Here is a 19,517-nt window from a genome sequence, read left to right on the forward strand (position 1 = left end):
CCACCCCCGGCCAAAAACCACAAAAAAAAAAAATTCCCAAACTTGGGCAGTGCCTGTGGCTCACTGAGTAGAGCACTGGCCCCATATACCAAGAATGGCAGGTTCAAACCCAGCCCCGGCCAAACTGCAACAAAAAAAATAGCTGGGCCTTGTGGCAGGCACCTATAGTCCCAGCTACTCAGGAGGCTAGGGCAAGGGAATAGCCTAAGCCCAAGAGCTGGAGGTTGCTATGAGCTGTGTGACGCCACCGCACTCTTCCGAGGGCACCCAAAGGTTGGAGGTTGCTGTGAGCTGAGACGCCACAGCACTGTACCAAGGGCGACATAGTGAGAGACTCTCAAAAAAAAAAAAGAAAGAAAAGAAAAGAAAAAGAAAGCTGTTGTTGCTGAGTGCAGTGGCTCGTGTCTGTAATCCCAGCACTCTGGGAGGCCCAGGCAGGTGGATTGCCTGAGTTCACGAGTTCAAGACCAGCCTGAGCTAGAGTGAGACACCTCCGCCTTCTCTAAAAATTGCCAGGCGTTGTGACGGGTGCCTGTGGTCCCAGCTACTTGGGAGGCTGAGGCAAGAGACTTGTGAGCCTAAGAGTTTGAGGTTGCTGTGATGCCGAGTACTCTACAGAGGGTGACAAAATGAGACTCTGTCTCAAAAAATAAAAATAAAAAAAAAGTTGCTGTTGCAAACTTCCCGACTCAGAAACATATCACAAAGCTAATAGCAATCAAAACAGCATGGTACTGTGCCAAATACAGACATGGACCAATGAAACAGAATAAAAAATCCAGGAATAAACCCTTTCATATATGGTCAAATGATCTCTGACAAGTGCACCAAGACTACAGAGTGGGGAAAGGATAGTCTCTTCAATAAATGGTGCTGGGAAAATGGAACATCCACATGCAAAAATTGGATCCTTACCTTACACCATATAAAGCAATCAACTCAAAATGGATTAAAGACATAAATGTAAAATATGAAACTACAGAACTCCCAGAAAAAAGCATAGGGAAAAAGCTTCATGATGCTGGATTTGACAAATATTTCTCAGATAAGACACCAAAATCATATGCAACCAAAGGAAAAACAGAAAAATGGGACTATATCCAACTTTGAAACTTCACAACAGCAAAGAAAACAATCAACAGAGTGAAAAGGAAACCTACAGAATGGGAAAAAATATTTTCAAATCGTATGTCTGACAAGTGGTTAATATCCAGAATACATAAACAACTTCAACAACTCAACAACAACAGCAATAAAAACAACAAAAATTCCAATTAAAAAATGACCAAAGGACTTGAATGGACATTTCTCCAAAGAAGATATACAAATGGCCAACAGGAATATAAAAAGATATTCAATGTCATTAATCACCAGAGAAATGCAAGTCAAAATCACAATGAAATATATGACTTCACACCCATTAGGATGGCTGCTATCCAAGAACCAGAAAAGAACCAATGTTGGTGAGGACATAGAGAAATTGGAACCTTTGTGCACTGTTGGTGGGAATGTAAAATGGTATACCTATTAATGGAAAACAGTATGTAGGTTCCTTAAAAAATTAAAAATAGAAGTACCATATGATCTACAATCCTACCTCTTGATGTGTGTCCAAACAAACTAAAAAAAGAATCTCAAAGAGATATTTGCACACACATGTTCAGTGCAGCGTGATTCACAATAGCCAAAAAGTAGAAGCAACCTAAATGCCCAGCCTAAATGACAAATGAATAGATTAAAAAAAAAAAAAAAATAGTGGGCGAGCATGTGGCTCATGCCTGTAATCCCAGCACTCTGGGAGGCCAAGGCTTGAGGTCAGGAGTTCGAGGTCAACCTGAGCACCATACCCCATCTCTACTAAAAATAGAAAAATCAGCCAGGTGTGGTAGCGTACCTGTAGTTCCAGCTACTTGGGAGGCTGAAGCAAGAGGATTGTTTGAGCTCAAGAGTTTGAAGTTACAGTGAACTAGGCTGAAGCCATAGCATAGGCCTCGTGGCCCAGGCAACAGAGTGAGGGTCTGTTTCAAAAGAAAAAAAACAAGCAAACAAACAAACAAAAAAACTGTGGTATAGTACATAACTTTAAAAAGAAAGAAACCCTAACACATTCTACCACATGGATGAAACTTGAGGACATTATGTTAAGTAAAATAAACCAATTACCAAAAGACAAATACTGCATGAGTCCATGAATTATATGCGGTATCAAAAGTAGTCAAACTCTCATGCTCAAGTGAAATTGACAGTTAAAAAAGAAAAAAGGGGTGGCGCCTATGGCTCAGTGAGTAGGGCGCCAGCCTAATATACCGAGGGTGGCGCGTTCAAACCCAGCCCCGGCTGAACTGCAAACAAAAAAATAGCCGGGCGTTGTGGCAGGCGCCTGTAGTCCCAGCTACTTGGGAGGCTGAGGCAAGAGAATCGCTGAAGCACAAGAGCTGGAGGTTGCTGTGAGTCCTGTGACGTCATGGCACTCTACCGAGAGTGGTAAAGTGAGACTCTGTCTCTACAAAAAAATAAATAAATAAATAACATAAAATAAAAGAAAAAAGAAAAAAGAGGACGGCGCCTGTGGCTCAGTCGGTAGGGCGCCGGCCCCATATACCGAGGGTGGCGGGTTCAAACTCGGCCCGGCTGAATTGCAACCAAAAAAAAAATTGCAACCAAAAAAAATAGCAGGGCGTTGTGGCGGGCGCCTGTAGTCCCAGCTACTCGGGAGACTGAGACAAGAGAATCACTTAAACCCAGGAGTTGGAGGTTGCTGTGAGCTGTGTGATGCCATGGCACTCCATAAAGTGAGACTGTCTCTACAAAAAAAAAAAAGAATAAATTTTTTTTTCTTTTCTTTTTTTTTTTTTTTTTGAGACAGAGCTCAAGCTGTCACCCTGGGTAGAGTGCTGTGGCTCAAGCGATTCTCCTGCTCTGCCTCCCAAGTAGCTGGGACTACAGGTGCCCGCCACAACGTTCAGGCTATTTTTTGGTTGCAGCCATCATCATTGTTGTTTGGCGGCCGAGGCTGGATTCGAACCCACCAGCTCAGGTGTCTGTGGCTGGCGCCTTAGCCGTTTAAGCAACGGGCGCCGAGCCAGAATAAATATTTTTAAAGTCAAAGTCACAAGTGCTATGATTACAGGTGTGAGCCACCACACCTAGCTAAAAAAAATATTTTAAATAATAAAAAAATACATAGTCGAACTCATAAAAGCGGAATATAGAATGTGGTTATCAGGGGATGAGGGAAGGAGAAATACAGAGGAGCTGTTCATTGGTATAAAATTTCAGGTTTTTCTTTTTCTTAATCATTTTTATTTTGAAATATTAGGGTTACAAGTGTTCTTGTTACTTGGATGAATTGTATGATGCTTTTTTCTTTTTGAGTCTAGACAAGTGCTGTAGTGACAAGAGGGGAAAGTGTTGAACAATGAGTTTGATCTGTAATTGACTGTGAGCAATCAATTGAGATAACTCACTACCTTTAGACCAGCCAAGTTTCAGTTTCTCAGGATGAAAAAAATCTTAGAAATCTGTTGCACAGGCTGGATGAGGTAGTTCATGCCTATAATCCTAGCACTGTGGAAGGCCAAAGCAGGAGGATCACTTGAGCTCAGGAGTTTGAGACCAGCCTGAGCAACACAGTGAGACCCCGTTTCTACTAAAAATAAAAAAATTAGCTGGGTGTTGTGGCAGGTGCCTCTAGTCCCAATTACTCAGGAGGCTGAGGCAGAAGGATTGCTTGAGCCCAGGAGTTTGAGGTTGCTATGAGCTAGGCTGATGACGCGACACTCTGGCCTGGACAACAGAATGAGATTCTGTCTGGGAAGAGAAGATGAAGAGGAAGAGAAAGAGAAATCTATTGCACAACAATGTAGATTTTGGAGTTAACCTAACATGGTTAAGATGGCAAAATACCATTTTTTTAATGTCAGATATGCCAATATCGTAACAAGATTTGAGGGAGGCACATCTCAGACAGGCACAAGAAAAACCAACCATCACACGTATGGCCTATGAAAGGATTTATGGTGGTCTTTGTTTACAAAGATAACAATAGTATGGCTGTGTGCAAAGGTGCATGCAGGGTGCTGCAGCACAAAAGGAATGGTGTAGTACCTCTAGGGATTGGCAGGGGGTGCTGTTATCACATCTGAACCTAAGAAGGCAGCTAGCTAGGTTACTTGACAGTTTCTTGGTCCAGGATACAGTCTGTGGTGACCTTAGAGGCAGAGAGCCAGAGGAATAAATATCTCCACCTCACTCTGTTCTGTTCCTCTGATCTGCTGATGCTCCATTGGCTGAACCCAACCAAAGCCAGACAACAAGGACGTCACTGATATCAGTGGTGTCACTGACGTAACTCACTATGCACATGTAGTCCACATAGGTTGGCCTCCCAGAGCAAAAAGCAAGCAGAACAGGTGGAGAATGGACTTAGAAAGGAAAATGGAAATCATCCAGCATATCCAACACCCGCCTTTCCTCTCCACAAGCTTATTTTTGTCCCCTGCTCATTCATTGCCACAGACCCTTTGATCACCACCCCCATGAGGGTGATAGGAGGTATCTGCAACAACCTCTGATATACAAAATTATCGACCCAAGGACCATTAAGACAGGACACATTGTATTCTACTCTCTAAACTGACTACAAAGAAGCATACCCTGTTTCTCAAAAAATAAGACATCCTCCGAAAATAAGACCTACTTACAGGAAAGATAAGACATCCCCTGAAAATAAGACCTAGCGCATCTTTGGGAGCACACCTTAAAATAAGACACTGTCTTATTTTCAGGGAAACGGGGTAGTTATCCTGCACTATATTACTTAAGATCAATATCCCTGTGACTATAATTTAAAGTATAACAATGTGGTTCTATTTCTGAATGTGAGCTTAAATCTGCAGTGACAATGAATTTTTTTTAATTTTTTTTTTTTTTTTTTTTAGAGTCAGAGTCTCACTTTATAACCTCATGGTAGAGTGCCATGACATCACAGCTCACAGCAACCTCCAACTCCTGGGTTTAGGCAATTCTCTTGCCTCAGCCTCCCCAGTAGCTGGGACTACAGGCACCTGCCACAACGCCCGGCTATTTTGTTGTTGTTGTTGTTGTTGTTGTTGCAGTTTGGCTGGGGCTGGGTTTGAACCCACCACCATCGGTATATGGGGCCGGCGCCTTTTGAGACAGTGTCTCACTCTATTGTTCTAGGCTAGACTACCCTGGCATTAGCCTAGCTCACAGCAATCTCAAACAACTCTGGGCTCAGGCAAATGCCCTCCCTCAGCCTCCTGAGTAGCTGGAACTATAGATTCCCACCACAACACCTGGCTAGTTTTTTTAATTTTACTAGAGATCGGGTCTTACTCTTGCTTGGGCTGGTCTCAAACTCTCGAGCTTAAGTGATCCTCCTGCTTTAGCCTCCCAAGAGTGCTAAGATTACAACTGTGAGCTACCTTGTCCGTTGCAAGAATGAACTTTTAAAGGACAAATGGCAAAGTGAATACTCCTAAAGCCCCCAAAGCCCATTCCTTCCCCAGACTTCTAACCCCCTTTTTTTAAAATACGACCTAAAGAACTAGAAAGGAGGCCACTGCAGTTAAGGGATGATGACAAAATTTTGGAAGATGGAAAGGGAATGGAGGAGCAAGAACTGATTGAGAAGGGAAGAAAGAGAATCTACATATCTGCAAAAGCAATGTGGCCATGGGTGGACTCCAAGCACCTCCCAGGCCTGGGAGGAGGCTGCAGAGGGGAGGAGAGGTAGGGTTCAAGGAAGCCAGGAATGAGGGAGGAAGCACTGTTCCAAAGTTTGCATTCAGAACCAGTTTCACCCACACCAGGGCTCTTCATCACTCCTAGCAGGTTGGCAACTATAATTTCAAGCTTATGGAACTATCTAACCAGTTTTTAAAACTCTGTGCATATATATTACTTCTAAATATTAATTTAAAAAAATTTTGCAATACCTGGCTTACACTTAACGCTACTTGTTGCTGAGATTATTCTTATCTCAGATCCCAAGACAAGGAAAAAACGGCCATCACAGAAGAGAAAATTAGCCTTTAGTTCTGTTAGCACAACTGTAGTCTAGATCAGCTAAGAGAGGAAAAGTTAGCATATTCTAAATGCCAGTTTTAGATTCAGTTTAGATAATTAAAAACTGAAGACATTCCTTTTTTTTTTTTTTTTGTAGAGACAGAGTCTCACTTTATGGCCCTCGGGTAGAGTGCTGTGGCCTCACACAGCTCACAGCAACCTCCAACTCCTGGGCTTAAGCGATTCTCTTGCCTCAGCCTCCCGAGCAGCTGGGACTACAGGCGCCCGCCACAACGCCCGGCTATTTTTTGGTTGCAGTTTGGCCGGGGCGGGTTTGAACCCGCCACCTTCGGTATATGGGGCCAGCGCCTTACGGACTAAGCCACAGGCACCGCCCCTTTTTTTTTTTTAAAGACAGTTTCACTCTGTTGCCCAGGCCAGAGTACAACGGTGTCATCACAGCTTAATGCAACCTCAAATTCCCAGGTTCAAGTGATCCTCCTGACTTAGCCTCCTGATTAGCTGGGATTTCAGGTTCATGTCACCACACCTAAGTTTTAAACAAAATTATAGAGATGAGGTCTTAAATTCCTGGTTTTAAGTGATCCTCCTGCCTTGTCCTCCCAGAGTGCTAGGATTACAGGCATGAGCCACAGCATCCCACCAAGACATCACTTTTGAACATTAAAAAGAGGGCCATATTTTGAGAACAGGAGTGTAACAAGGTAATGAGGAACAAGTACACTCGGCATGGGAACCACATTTTGGGTACCTCAAAGTTGGTCCTCACACTCCAGATGACTGACTCACATGGGACCTGCTAGATGTGAGGACTATGGTCCTACTACATCCCTTAGTGATTAGGACTAAAACTCACCCCCTCTCTCCCACGGAGCTCCCAGGTGGCCCAGTTGAGACCAGCCCCCTCCCTGGCTGAGTTCCACTACTAAGACCAGACCCAACTGCAGACTCAAAGGGGGGAAACAAAGTCTGACTTTTCCATCTCACACCTCTCTCTCCACACCATACACTCCCAAATGTAATTTTGGGCTTCCCAGACTCATTCCCGAAGAATATTTCCCTCAAACCACCACCTCTGCCAGTAGCTAATGTGCCATGGCAGGGAGAAAAGGCAAGCACTTCATGAGCTTCAAACTATCTTGTCTGCTAGGAAGATCAGAGAGTGACAGAACATTGCAATGAAGGAAGGAAGAGATGGAGAGGGAGTAGAAGGAGGGAGAGAACACCTCTACTCCAGCATTGGTGCTAGATTCAAGAGGTCTCGTGTGCAGCATGGAAAGCTTGCTATGTTTACACAACTCCATGAATATACTAAGAACCACTGAACTGTACACTTTAATTGGGTGAATGTACAGCATGTGAATTATATGTGAATAAAGCCTTTTTTTAAAAAATAGCAGTAAATAGGTTCAGCACCTGTAGCACAGTGGTTACAGTGCCAGCCACATACACCTACACCCAGGCTGGCAGGTTCGAACTCAGCCGGGGCCAGCTAAGCAACAATGACAACTGCAACAGAAAAATAACTGGGCGTTGTGGTGGGCACCTGTAGTCCCAGCTACTTGGGAGGCTGAGGCTAGAGAATCACTTAAGACCAAGAGTTTGAAGTTGCTGTGAACTGTGACACCATGGCATTCTACCAAGGGCGACATAATAAGACTCTGTCTCAAAAAAAAAAAAAAGCAGTAAATAAAACTGTAAAGTAAATATTTTTTATTTACTGTATACTATTTTTATTTACTTAGCATTTGCTAGTGCCACACAGTATGCTAACTAGCTTTTGTACATTTACTCATTGTGTGGAATTTCAGAAAAGGCAAGGCAGGCTGCAAAGTCTTCATGAGGCTAGCACAGCTTCAGGCACACAGCAGAGGTTCAACCAACAACTCTCGAAGCTAGTGATTTACTAGGAGAAATACTGGCACAGGACAAGAATTGTAACAAAAACCTTGGGGCAGAGAGCAGACTGGAACTGGAGGGAAAGAGGCCCGTTAACCCCAAAGCAAAACTGGGGAGAAACCGGATAAAGACGTTGAGATCTTGGGGTGGAGTGGAGGGAAGGAACCCTAGGCCAGACTCAGGGCCCACGGGAAAGCTGAGTAACTGCCCCGACCACCTCCCACCCATGAGAGGTTTTTGCAAGGCTAGAAAGCAAGGGCAGCGGTAGTTACATGCACCGGACCCCGCACTTGGGTTGTTTGGGTTTCAGTCTGACTCCGTAATGTCAAAGATTTTTTTGGTCTCAGTACCCTCAATGATAAAATGAGGGTTACAATAGTTCCCACCTGACAGGACTGTTGTAAGAATTAAATGAGTTCAATATTGTATAAAACGTGCTTAGAACTACGCCTCATGAAAACGCTCAAAAAATGTTAGCGGCTGCTACTGTCCGCTTCAACGTCGTCATCATCCCAGTGAGAAGCATCAGCTGACTACAAACTGAAGGGACTGGCGGGAAGAAACCAGGAGGGGAGGCGGCAGGTAGCCTCAACATTCACTCTTGGGGTCTTGGCATAAAAAAGTGGCCATTTTACACTGACTATGCGTTTGTCGACGCGCTGGGAGGAGAAGGAGGGCACTATGCGTCCCAACTTCGCTGCGCGGGGTCCCATAGGAAATTTTAGTCCCGGAAAGGTGGACTAGGGAGCTTGAGGGGCGGGGTCCCAGCGCACTGCTGTGGGATTAGGGTCTGCGGACTTCGGGGCCACAGCCGGGCGGAAGCGGGGAGCGCCGAGGTCCAGCGGGAGAGAAAGGCCTGTCCGGAGCGCGGGCGCGGTACCTGGAGTCGAACTTCTGGCCGTCCGGGAAGGTCCCCACGTAGTGGTAGCGCACGAAGTCGCCGCTGTGCACAGTGCGCGGGCACTCGTCGGGCACGAAGCGCCTCTCGATCTGCAGCTCCGCGTCGGAGCCCAGGCCCAGGCCCGCCACCGGAGCCGCCTGCCCGGTCACCCAGAGCAGCAGCAGGAGCAGCGGTGGAGGCGGGGATCGCCAACCCGGGACCCCAAACGCCATCGGGGCGACGTGGAGAGGAGCAGGGGGCGCGGCGCGGAGCTCGGGTCGGCCTGGGCGCGTGGCGGCGTTTGCAACGTGGAAAAGTCTCCTCTCCCTCCCAGAGTCAACTGCCACCCCCTCCCCACTGCCCGCCCCCGGCCCCAGCCACAAGGGGAGGAGCCCGGCCGCGCGCCAGGGGCGGGTTTGCTGTTCCCGGCGCCTCCCGGCAGGGCCCTCCGCGCGGGGCGGCCTTGGGGTCGGGGTTGTGTTGGGTGGGGTGGGGTGGGTTCGGGTGGGGTGTGGGGCCAGCAACTCCAAAGGGAACCCTAGGTGGGCCTGGGGAGGCGCGTCCTGAGCGAGATCTCGCGAAATTCCCTGGACTGGGCTTCAGCCCGAAGTCGAAAAAGAAAAGCGTTTATCGCCCAGGCCCACCCCGCTGGTCTCCACCCGTCCCCTAGAGACTCCGGATCTGGGCCCGTGAGAGGCTTCTACGTGGCCGCGGATCCAATTTCCCTTGGCTGCTTTGGAAAGGAGGGGAAACTTTGGATTTTAAAAATTTAGATACAAGGGTGGAGTCTACGTTGAAAGAGGCTGAAACCATTCAGGATTTTTTTTTTTTGAGGGAGGTATAATACTTAGAGAAAGGGGAGACGTGTACTGCGAGAAACTCCCCTGACAGTCGTGGAAAGTTTTAAGTTGTTAACTGTGGCTATGTAGGACAGGGAGGACTTTGTGATAGAGACCCAGATGAAGAGGAGAAGGCGTTAGAGTAATTAAATGCACCCTCAGCCTTGAATTGGCTTTTACAATTTATTATAATTTTAGGATAGTAAAAGCAAATCACCAAAGATTTTTCTACTCGTTTGTGGTTTCTTGTTTGTTTTGTTTTGTTTGCAAAGAGTCTCTATCTGTGCAGCAAGCTGGGGTGCAGTGTCATCATCATAGCTCACTGCAAACTCAAACTCGGGTTCAAATGATCCTCCTGCTTCAGCCTCCCAGTAGCTGGGACCACTCCCCTTGACCTTATGGAGTGCTAGAATTACATGGCCATGAGCCACGAGGCTGGGTCTATTCTATTTTAACTCTTGTGAACACTGGTCCAGGTTTCCTCAAGTCTTTTACTTGAACTGTAGCAATAATCTCTCACCTAGTGCCCCCACCACACTATTTCAGCACATAAGCTATTAATAATATGGAATATAATGTAAAAATTATATAACAGAATTACAAAGAGAAATATACAGGTATATATAAATTTATAGGCCAGACACAGTAGCTCATCTCTGTAATCTTAGCACTCTGGGAGGCAAAGGCAGAAGGATCACTTGAGGCCTGAAGTTGGAGACCAGCCTGAGCAAGAGCCAGACCACATCTCTACAAAAAATGGAAAACTTAGCTTGGCATGGTGGCATACATTTGTAGTCCCAGCTTCTCAGGAGGGTGAGGCAGGAGGATCACTGGAGCCCAGGAATTTGAGGTTGCAGCTGAGTTAGGATGATACGAGACGCTGCATAAAAAAAGTTATAATTTGTTTTGTTTTTCTCTTGGAATCATGCCAATCAAACTAATAAATCTGATTATGTTGATGAATCCCTGTTATAGTGCCAAGGCACATTGGCTATAGCCCCCCTTCTCTGGCAGCTGAGGCTGGTGAATCTCAAGCCTAGGAGTTCCAGTCTACCCTAGATGATATATACCACAAATTTTTTTTTTTTTTTTTTTTGTAGAGACAGAGTCTCACTTTATGGCCCTGCATAGAGTGCCGTGGCCTCACACAGCTCACAGCAACCTCCAACTCCTGGGCTTAAGCGATTCTCTTGCCTCAGCCTCCCGAGTAGCTGGGACTACAATATACCACAAATTTTTAAAAGGGAAATTATAAACTGAAAAAATATTTACAAATATATGACAAACAAACACATAAGCATAAGATGAACATCCCACCTGCATCAATTTTAAAGCATGACATGAGGCCAGGCACAGTGAACCACGCTTATAATCCCAGCACTCTGGGAGGCCGAGGCAGGTGGATTGCCTGAGTTCACGAGTTCAAGACCAGCCTGAGCTAGAGCAAGAATCCATCTCTAAAAATAGCTGGGCATTGTGGTGGGCACCTGTGGCCCCAGCTGAGGCAAGAGAATCACTTAAGCCCAAGAGTTTGAGGTTGCTGTGAGCTATGACACCACAACACTATCAAGGGCAACAAAGTGAGACTGTGTCTCAATAAAAACCAAAAAACATGACCTAAAATTCTTTGGTGTTCCTCCCACTGAGAGGTGGTGTTATGATCATCTTGTTGAACCTGGATAGGCTGACAGCTGTGTTGACCAATAGGGTACAGTGTAAATTATAAATGATGATACATAACTTCTGGGGCTAGGTTGTAAAAGGCCATGTAGTTTGCATCTTGTTCACTGGAATGCTGTTCTTGAAGTCCTGAACTGAGTTAGGAGTCCCACTACCCAGAGGCTTCCATACTGGAAAGGTCACATCAGACTGTGGTTGAAAGTCACAACTGAGCCCATCCATAGACTCTAGCAAAGGCAACAAAAATATAAGTAATGAACCCCTGGAGGCCAGGCATGGTGGTTCACACCTGTAATCCTGGCACTCTGGGAAGCTGAGGTGAAGGATCACTTGAGCTCAGGAGTTGGAGACAAGCCTGGCAGTAGCAAGACCATATCTACACTAAAAAAATGAAAAATTAGCTAGTTATGGTGGTGCACACCTATAATCCCAGCTTCTCAGGAGGCTGAGACAGGAGGATTGCTTGAGCCCAGAAGTTGGAGGCTGCAGTGAACTATAATGACATCACTGAACTCCAGCCTGGGAAACAAAGTAAGACCCTGTCTCAAGAAAAAGAGAGGAAGGAAGGAAGGAAGGGAGAGAAAGAGGGAGGGAGAAAGAAAATATTACAAAAAAAGTGTAGAAAGAGAGGATACTGGGAAGATAGAGGAGAAGGAAGCACCAGTCCCTTCACCTATTTTGGAACACTAGAGGCTACTGATGGCTTGCAAATTCCAAGAGAAGATTTGGATGACAAATTATGGTTAATTTTGGTCAATTTTTGCTCTTTGCAGCTACCCAATACCCCATCTCCAGCTCTGTGGCAGGCAACTGTGTACATTTTCCTGGTATAGTTGCACACACAGCTTGCAGGAGCCATGGTGGGTAAAAAAGAGCCAACTTCCAAATATTGAGGATCTGTAGGTGTTAATGGGGAAAAAAAATCCCACATTCTGTAAAATAAAGATGTTTATTCTGAGCTGAGTATGTGTGACTGGGGCCCAGGGAGGTGGTCAAAAAACACACCAGAGGCACCAGGATTATAGCTTGGTTTTATACTTTCATCAGAGATAGTAATCACAGGTAAAACTGTAAGTCAATACACAGAAGGTATACATTAGTTTGGCTGGAAAAGGTGGAACACCAAACAAGGGCTTAGAAGTCATGGCGGGTTTTAGTGATTGTTTAGTGGGGAACTGGTTGAAAGAGGGTCTTTATCTAAAGACTTGGAGTCAATAGAAAGGAATGCTTGAGTTAAAATAAGGACGTCTTCTATCATATGCTAAACTAGGTTGAATACTAGGTTAATAAAAACTCATTTAAGCTGGGTACAGTGGCTCACTTCTGTAATCTTTGTACTCTGGGAGGCTGAGGCAGGTGGATTGCTTGCATTCAGGAGTTCGAGACCAGCTTGAGTAAGAGTGAGAACTCCATCTCTAAAAATTCCTGGAAGGCTGAGGCAAGACAATCACTTGAGCCCAAGAGTTTGAGGTTCTTGTGAGGTACGACTTCCATGGCACTCTACTGAGAGTGACAAAATGAGACTCTGTCAAAAAAACAAAAAAACTCATTTAATGAGATTTTATCATTTTAGGTGTGACTCAACAGGCCTCTTAGAAAGAAATCTGAGCTAATGGAAAAAAAGGTCAGGGTTACATCTTTATTGCTTAGGTCACTGATTATTGCTTCGAATTGTAAGACTCAGCAAAAAGACCTCCAAAGGCTCCTGTCTCAGCCTGAGTCCCCAGCACGTCTCAAACACCCCCCCCTTGGGTTAATTCCTCAAACAGGTTTCAGAATAGAACAAGGACGTTCCCTGAGTTACCAAAGACTCCTAGCAACAGGTAAAACAATGGTAGAACTTACCCCAACCCCCTAGCAATGGCTAAACAATGGTGGAAAGCTTGCTTAAGCAAAATTTCCCAAGCCAAGTTTATCCCCACGCCAGATGTAACCCCCTGACTCGCTGTAACCCCGCCCTCGAGCCAACTGCCACGCTGTAGCCCCCTGAGCCAACTCTGTAACCCCAACCCTGGGCTAACCGGCCATGTTCTGCTTCTGTGTTTGTTTGCTTGCTTGCCACATAGCAACAAAATAAGGTATAACAGGCAGCCTGCTTTTCTCTTCAGGGCCGTTTGCCCTTTGGGTGGTGACCCGCCTGTGCAGGTGTAATAAATCAGTGCGGTCCCCTGTGCAGGTATAATAAATCACCATCTGATTTATACCTGAAGTGGGGTCCGAGTCTTTCTTAGAGGTGGCACATGAGTACAACAGAATTCAGGTACAGACAAGGAGGCCCACAACCTTTATCTTATACCTACGTCCCCCCACCCCATGCTTGCAAGCTCCTCCTCCTCTGTCTAAAGTGAAATCCAAGAGATTTTAAAGATTCCACTTTCCTCCTTATTCATTTTTCTCTTTTTCCCTTTATGGGAGCCAGACATTCTATGCCCATGAATTGGAAGACTTAATACTGTTAACATATAAGTACTACCCAAAGTGATCTGTAGAGCTGGGCATGATGGCTCATGCCAGTAAGCTTAGCACTTTTAGAGGTCGAGGCAGGTAGTTTGCTTGAGCTCAGGAGATTGAGAACAGCCTGAGTAAGAGCAAGATCCTGTCTCTACTAAAACAGAAAAAATTAGTCAGGTGTTGTGGCAGGCGCCTGTAGTCCCCGTTACTTGAGAGGCTGAGGTAAGAGGATTACTTGAGCCCAAGTTTTGAGGTTGCTGTGAGCTATGACACCACAGCACTCTACTGAGGATGACAGAGTAAGACTCTGTCTCAAAAAAAGTGATCTGTAGATTCAATGCAATCCCTACCAATGTCTCAATGACATTTTTTACAGAAATTGAAATTTTCTTTATGAAAAATTCATAAAGAATCTAAAGGGGCCCCCAATAGCCAAAATCATGAAAAAAATGAACATAGGCTGGATTTGGTGGCTCACACCTATAACCCTAGCATTCTGCTAGGCCAAGATGGGAGGATCCCTTGAGCTTAGGAATTCGAGACTAGCCTGAGCAAGAGTGAGACCCCATCTCTACTAAAATAAAAAAAAAACTAGCCAGGCGTTGTGGCAGGTACCTGTAGTCCCAGCTACTCAGGAAGCTGAGGCATAAGGTTCACTTGAGCCCGGGAATTTGAGGTTGCTGTGAGCTATGATGATGCCATAGCACTCAACCCCAGGGTGACAGAGTAAGTCTCTGTCAGAAAGAAGGAAGGAAGGAAGGTAAGTAGGTAGAGGCCTCACACTTCCTTATTTCCAAACTTTTTTTAATACAAAGCTACAGTAATCACAACAATATGGTACTGGCATTAAAAACAGACATATCAACAAACAGAATAGAAAAGAGAGCTTCCAAATAGGTGTGTGGTCAAAAGACTTTTGAGCAGTTTGCCAAGACTTATTTATTTATTTTGAGGCAGAGTCTCACTGTGTTTCCCTCAGCAGAGTGCCATGGCACCACAGCTCACAGCAACTTCAAACTCTTGGGCTTAAGTGATTCTCTTGCCTCAGCCTCCCTAGTAGCTGGGACTACAGGCGCCTGCCACATCACCCAGTTGTTTTTTGTTGCAGTTGTCATTGTTGTTTAGCTGGCCTGGGCTGGGTTTGAACCCTCCAGCCTCAGTGTATGTGGATGGCGCCATAACCACTGTGCTACAGGCGCAGAGCCCAAGACATGTCTTGTAAGGCATTTACAGGTTACTCATTGGCTCAGGAAATTGTCATGAATTGCTGGATTGGTTCAAGCACCAAGTCCCTCTCAATAGAAATCTGATTTACAAGCTTGGGATACATCCACATAACTTCATATGTCTGTTCATAACTTTTTTGTGTGTCTCTTTTTTTTTTTGTTTGTTTGTAGAGACAGAGTTTCACTTTATGGCCCTTGGTAGAGTGCCATGGCATCACACAGCTCACAGCAACCTCCAACTCCTGGGCTTAAGCGATTCTCCTGCCTCAGCCTCCCTAGTAGCTGGGACTACAGGCACCCGCCACAACACCCGGCTATTTTTTTGTGTCTATTTGAATTTTCTATAATAAATTTGAAAGAGTTCCTTATATTTTAGTTAATGATCACACTGGATATCATATCTGAAGCAAATACGATATTTCCCTATGCTGTTATTTTTACTTCCCCTGTGATTTTTTTCCGTTACTTAACGCTAAAATAATTTTGTCAACCAGATGTGGTTTCAAAATTCAACCTAGTTAACTACCTGGCGCTATTGAATCCTACACTTCCTACCCCTGCATCCTTAGGCATGTCGCTTAATTCCCTGGGCCTCTTGCCCACAAAATAAGGATGGGAACATCTAAATAGTTTAAGTCAATTCTTATTAAGGATTTGGCCCAATGATAGGCATATAACAAGTGCTCAGTGTACATTAGCTTTTGTTCTCATTTGCAGCACCTGAACCTTGTTTGACACAATGTACTTTGAGAGCATATCTTTTTTTTTATTTTTATTTATTTATTTATTTATTTATTTTTGAACCCGCCACCTCTGGCATATGGGACCGGCGCCCTACCGGCTGAGCCACAGGCGCCGCCCTATTTATTTTTTATTATTATTTTTTTTTTTGTAGAGACAGAGTCTCACGGACAGCCCTCGGGTAGAGTGCCGTGGCGTCACACGGCTCACAGCAACCTCTAACTCTTTGGGCTTTTGCAGTTTGGCCGGGGCTGTGTCCGAACCCGCCACCCTCGGCATATGGGGCCGGCGCCCTACTCACTGGGCCACAGACACCGCCCTATTTTTTTTTTTTTTTTGTAGAGACAGAGTCTCACTTTATGGCCCTCGGTAGGGTGCCGTGGCCTCACACAGCTCACAGCAACCTCCAACTCCTGGGCTTAAGCGATTCTCTTGCCTCAACCTCTCGAGTAGCTGGGACTACAGGCGTCCGCCACAACGCCCGGCTATTTTTTGGTTGCAGTTTGGCCGGGGCCGGGTTTGAACCCGCCACCCTCGGCATATGGGGCCGGCACCTTACCGACTGAGCCACAGGCGCCGCCCATACTTTGAGCATATCTTAAGCATAGATCCACGCTGTAGCAAATTGGAGAATTTATGTGGAGATTCTCACTTGCTTCCAAAAATAGATGAATTCTATCAATACGTAATGAATAGCGGCCCTGGGTCCAGACAAATTCGGCTGATACAGGTTCCCTCGCATCTAGCGGAGAGGACCATAAAGGGACCGTCCCTGCCTGGAGGTGGGAGGGGCCGGACAGGTGCCTCCGCGCACCCGGAAGCACCCCAGGTCTGCAGCCCCAGCGAGAGCCCTCTCTCTCCTCGCCTCCCTGCCGCCGCCAGGGGTCGAGCTGCAACCATCGGCAGTAGCGGGCGTGGCGCAGGGCCTGGGGACTCCGAGCACCGCCTTGGGGGCGGCCGCTGTGGGCGGGGAACTTGCGGCCTTGCCTGTGATTGCGGCCCCAGGAGGAACCCACCATAAGAAGGCGGCGGCGGGAGGGGGCGCTGCGGCGCCGCGAGGCCGCCAGGCGGAGGAAGTGCCCTCTTGGCCGCCGCCGGAGCCGCGGGAGCTGCGCCGCGGGGACCGCCCGAGTCGAGTCGCCGGGGCCGCGATGTCGTCCCGGTCGGGGCGCGAAGACGCGGGAGCCAGGGGTGCGCGGCGGCCGCGGGAGCCTCCCGAGCAGGAGCTGCAGCGGCGTCGCGAGCAGAAGCGGCGGCGGCAGGACGCGCAGCAGCTGCAGCAGCTCAAGCACCTGGAGTCCTTGTGAGTCCCCATCCCGACTCCCAGCCGCGAGACGAAGCCGGCAGTGCGTCTCGGGCCGCTGTGCCTGGCGCGTTCGGCCGGACCCTCGGAGTCCCTGCGAGTGGGCAAGGGACTTGGCCGCTCGATCCGTGGTATCCGCAGCCTCCTCGGCGCTCTGCCCGCGGGGGTCCATCAGGAGCCCGGTCCCGGGGACTGAAGTCAGCGTCCCGGGCGTCGCACTTCTAGCCTTTTCTCTGATGGAAGCGAAAGGTCTCGGGCCTGAGTCTCGGCCTGGGAGCGGGCAGTAGAGTCAGGGCGCATGTCGGGGGGGGCTCAGCGGTCCTGAGGACGGTGGCAACGGCTTTCGTTCCTGGCGCTGCAACTTTGGAGTCGGGCTTTTCCGCTGTTGGGAGGAGCTAAGTATCATTAGGCGCGCGGTCAGTGTTTGTGAACTGACAACTGAGTTTAGCTGAGCACTTTGGTCCCTGCCATTTCACATTGTAGGTCATGGGCCCACAGTGAAATGGAGAATAGCCCCAGTCTTTTCATTCTCTGCATGAAAAAAGGGAGCAAAAACTGTCTTATAATATTAGTGTGGTCGAAGGGAAAGAAGAGAGAAGGTGCCAGGAACTTGCCGAGGAGCTGTCAGGTAGAAGAGAGCAGATTTGTTCTCTCTGGGCCTGAGGAGTTTTTACCAGGAACCGATGATGGAGGCTCACAGAAGCCAACTGCAGCTCAGCATAGAGAAGAACTTAGGGCCAGAGTCATTTATTCTAAACGGGTCAGCATAGCCTGATCTAGGAGACACTGTGCTTCCATAGCTCTGGAGAGTGCAAGGAGAATTCACATTACCTGGGAGAGGCAGTTGTAAAAAGATTCAAACGGGAGGAGGGAAAAATGGCATCCCTCTAACCTTCTAGGTTCTTTGAGCTATAAATTAAATGATCATTTAATAAAATAGATTAGTAGGAGAAAAACCATTTTATTTATGTACCTATGCTCAGAAGGGCCACAAAAATAGATTACTGGAAAAGCCATTGGATGGAGGCCTGCGGCTTCTAGGGGGTGGTGGAGACAAATTACAGGCAGTCTCCAAATTACAGACATCCAACTGGCATGTGACTTGCATTTACAGATGGAGGCTATTACGGGTGGTGAGTCCTGATTTCTGACACAGACTTCAGGTAGGAAGTTACATTAGCAACCCTTTTATTTATCTGTGATTAGCCATAGCAACTGAACTTTTTTAAGTGGTGACCTAAAGGAAAGAGCTAAGGCAGAAGTAATTAATTTTATAAAGTTTATATAAGTAGAGAGCTTATTTGGGCCAAGTTTGAGGATTAAAACCTGGGAGCATAGATTCAAGTTTCCCTGAGTATGCAGGCCAGTACATTTCGAGACAGACTGTGTTATGGTCCATTATTTTACTTCCAAGAAAAACAGTAGTGTCCTTTCAGATTCACCTGTGCAACTTTCAACTTGCTCAGCTTGTGTGTTGCTGGGAGGGCTGCATTTGTTTCCATCCATGCAGATTTTATTTCTTGATCTTTATGTACCTCAGAACTTTTGTAGTGACTCATGTATATACTGATTTGCAGCAGTTACAAAAGTGTTTTTAAGGAAAAAGAAAAGATAGTTCCTAAATTGTTTACCAAGAATTTACATTAAGGCTGGGCACCTATAGCACAGTGGTTACAGTGCCAGCCACATATATCCACCCTGGAGGATTCTAGCCCAGCCTGGACCTGCTGAACAACAATGACAACTGCAACAAAAAATAGCCGGGCATTGTGGCAGATGCCTGTAGTCCCAGCTACTTGGGAGGCTGAGGCAAGAGAATTGCTTGAGCCCAACCAAGAGTTTGAGGTCGCTGTGAGCTGTGATACAACAGCATTCTACTGAGGGCGATACAATGAGACTCTGTCTCAAAAAAAAAAAAAAAGAATTTACATTAAGATAACATAACTGATTGATGGGCTATGCATTTTTTCTTTGTATTATAATGACAACCCAAAATAAGTGTCTGAAGCAAAGATCTCAGTCAAGGTTTATTGAGGTGGCACCCAGGAAAAACACAAAACATAGATGTATCTGTGACTGTTTTGTCTAAAGTGGGAACTCAGTATTTAAAGGACAGAGGGCACACAGGAAGAAAAGGGGGACAGTGAGGCAAATGATTACATTCTTGTGAGTCTGAGAGAATGTACCTTTTACATAAGTTATAGTGAACGTTTAAAGAGAAAAAAGAATGAAGGAAGCATCTATTGTGCAGATGTACCTGGGTTGGTGAAAGAATGATTGATCTTGTCTCTGTTCTACACCTGGAAAGATGAACTTGTAATCAACGTTATTAGTATGGAATGGAACAGACTGGTATTAGGAGCTACACTTAGCCTTTAAACCCAGAGTTGCAATTTGCATGTCCTTGTTTATGGGAGGTCAGCAAGGAATTTTCTTATGAATGTTCT

At 46.3% G+C, this 19,517-nt stretch overlaps 2 protein-coding genes and 1 pseudogene across 3 annotated transcripts in view; 1 reads left to right on the forward strand and 2 right to left on the reverse strand.

Moving 5' to 3' along the window:
* The window catches only part of FKBP9 (FKBP prolyl isomerase 9), a 48,727-nt gene extending 39,429 nt beyond the window's left edge, over nt 1-9,298 (reverse strand). Inside the window, exon 1 of the mRNA XM_053553571.1 lies at nt 8,831-9,298. Coding sequence (XP_053409546.1) covers nt 8,831-9,063 — 233 coding nt within the window. The 5' untranslated portion in view covers nt 9,064-9,298. The remainder of the gene's footprint in view (nt 1-8,830) is intronic.
* LOC128560663 (uncharacterized) lies at nt 3,918-4,014 on the reverse strand (annotated as a pseudogene).
* Nucleotides 9,299-16,783: 7,485 nt separating the features above from the next.
* RP9 (RP9 pre-mRNA splicing factor) overlaps nt 16,784-19,517 on the forward strand; it is a 52,591-nt gene continuing 49,857 nt past the window's right edge. For both annotated transcript variants that reach the window (XM_053553579.1, XM_053553580.1), the window contains exon 1: nt 16,784-17,070. In XM_053553579.1, coding sequence (XP_053409554.1) covers nt 16,919-17,070 — 152 coding nt within the window. In that variant the 5' untranslated portion in view covers nt 16,784-16,918. The remainder of the gene's footprint in view (nt 17,071-19,517) is intronic.

Source organism: Nycticebus coucang, chromosome 11 (genome assembly GCF_027406575.1).
Source record: "Nycticebus coucang isolate mNycCou1 chromosome 11, mNycCou1.pri, whole genome shotgun sequence".
Lineage (NCBI taxonomy): Eukaryota > Metazoa > Chordata > Mammalia > Primates > Lorisidae > Nycticebus > Nycticebus coucang.